Genomic DNA, 2,141 nt, shown 5'->3' on the forward strand with positions numbered 1-2,141 from the left:
ATTGTGATAACACTGCTGCAATCTCATTGAGTAAGAATCCTATCTTGCATTCAAGGGCAAAGCACATTGAGGTAAAGTATCACTTTATTAGAGATTATGTACAGAAGGGCGTACTTCTTCTGAAGTTTGTTGATACTGACCATCAATGGGCAGATATCTTTACAAAGCCCTTAGCAGAGGATAGATTTAATTTTATTCTGAAAAATCTGAACATGGATTTTTGTCCAGAGTGATGATGGATCAGAACCTCTGACTATGATACTTCTTGATCAGAAGATGTCTAGTCCAGAAGGTAACTCAATCAGAGTGTGTGTACCCATTGGTACTGACTCTGAAGCTGAGACAGCAACACGTGTATCAGTATTTCTGAGAGTAAACAGCCATTCTGGTCCTTGAATGTGTTCACTTGTGATGAAGTGGTCCTCAGCTTTTGAAAATGGGCTTTTTTCATCCCTGAATGTGTTGTCGTCGGTCAAGTTAGTCCTTGGCTTAGTTTTCCGTTAGTCCCTCAGACGGAAAACACCACATGTCACGTTTTTTTACACGTTGGCATCCTAGTTGGCTCTCCAACGGTCAGAATGAAAGTTTCTAACCTGTCAATTTAGTCCTCATCATTGAATCTACATAATCACCCCCAATTCTTAACCTTGGAGCCCCAAATCAGAAACCCTAGTTCTTCAAACCTACAATTGGCTTCTTCAATTCTCTCAATCGTGAAATCACTACCTCTCGTTGTCGATTCTCATCCATTAACATGACAGTGGGCTCTAATTCTCGTGGTGGTCAGAGGTCAGGGCCGACATATCGTGAAGGTGGAAGTGCTTCTGTGAATGGCAGAGTTGTGCGCTGCAAATGTGGCGTCGAAGCAAAAGTGAGGATCTCTAGAACAAATTTGAACCCAGGTAAACCTTGGTATGGTTGTCATCTACCAAAGGTGAGTTTCTTCTCTTTCTTCTTCTTGAATGTTGATGCATGTTATATTTGTAACCCATGAACTCGTGATGAATGTTGTTTTTTTCCCAGAATCATCCTCAAAATTGCAATTATTTCCTCTGGGTTAGAGATGAAGAAGATGGAATTACAGAAGTAACTAGCTCAAGGGAGGAAGAGATCATGCAACTGAAAGCAATTTTACTGAAAAATCAAGCCATGATTGAAGAATTGAGGGTTAAGAATGAAGCTGTCATTGAAGGTATAATGGTGCTGAATCAAGCCATGATGGTGAAGAATGAGAGGGTCACACAAGAACTGAGGATGTTGAGAGTTTCTGTCTTAGGTTTAGTGTTGATGTTGGTGATAGTGTTCTTTTTGTTGCTTTATTCAGGTTCTGTTCACTTTCTAGGCAGTTAGAGGTTGAGTATGTTATGGAATGTTATGGAGAATGAGAATGTATGTAATGTTTATGAATTATACAATCCTCCTTGTTATGAATCATGCTACCATTTTAATGCAAAATGAAAATGACTGTGTTCAATCCTTGTTATCCCTGACTACTACAATCCCTGACAAAGATATACCAAATCAGGATAAATTCATTCTGCATAACATAAGTCAGGATCTTGTCATTGAAGATAATTACATAATCACACAATGACAAACATATACCAAATCAGCAAATTGACATTCAACATAAATAGATTCATTAAATAAGTCAGTTACCACAAAGTTATGGCACATTAAACAAACAACATTGTTCCCAAAATATATGAAGACCATAAAAGGCTTCCAAATGTAACCAAGACCATAAAAGGTGTCTAAATGCAACCTAGACAATAAAGGGGTTCCTTGGCAAATTACAATCCCATCGTACTATGGATAGGGATATCAAAAAACAAAAAGACTTGGTTCATTAGTTGTTGTTGTTCTGCCCATTCCTTGGGAAATTGGGGGTAGGCATGAAAGTCATTTGTGCTCCATTGAAGACAGCAGGACCTGGTGGTGGTGAGCTTCTGACTTGAAATTGCATAGGGCCAGCTGATGTTGTTGGAGTGGAAGACATATTTATGTTGCGGGGGGGCCTGAAAACAATTCCTGTGCCTCTAGCTCTGATAGGAGGAGGCCTAAATCCAACAGCTGGAGCTCTTGGTGGCATAGGCAGAGTTGGAGGTCTTGGTGGCATAGGCAGAGTTGGAGGTCTTGGT

At 39.8% G+C, this 2,141-nt stretch overlaps 1 protein-coding gene across 1 annotated transcript; it reads left to right on the forward strand.

Moving 5' to 3' along the window:
* Positions 1–654: 654 nt before the first annotated feature.
* LOC130731954 (uncharacterized) lies at positions 655–1,465 on the forward strand. The gene is made up of 2 exons (XM_057584110.1): positions 655–934; positions 1,024–1,465. Exons 1-2 carry the CDS (start codon positions 755–757, stop codon positions 1,348–1,350), a joined length of 507 nt encoding a protein of 168 aa, XP_057440093.1. The 5' UTR covers positions 655–754; the 3' UTR covers positions 1,351–1,465.
* The last annotated feature ends 676 nt before the right edge of the window (positions 1,466–2,141 follow it).

This window comes from Lotus japonicus, chromosome 1, assembly GCF_012489685.1.
Source record: "Lotus japonicus ecotype B-129 chromosome 1, LjGifu_v1.2".
Lineage (NCBI taxonomy): Eukaryota > Viridiplantae > Streptophyta > Magnoliopsida > Fabales > Fabaceae > Lotus > Lotus japonicus.

Excerpts from the sequence above, each read along its gene's own strand:
- LOC130731954 (XM_057584110.1), top strand. The coding sequence starts at position 755 with ATGACAGTGGGCTCTAATTCTCGTGGTGGTCAGAGGTCAGGGCCGACA. Across the intron at positions 935-1,023 it reads ATGGTTGTCATCTACCAAAG|AATCATCCTCAAAATTGCAA; the intron begins GTGAGTTTCTTC and ends TTTTTTTCCCAG.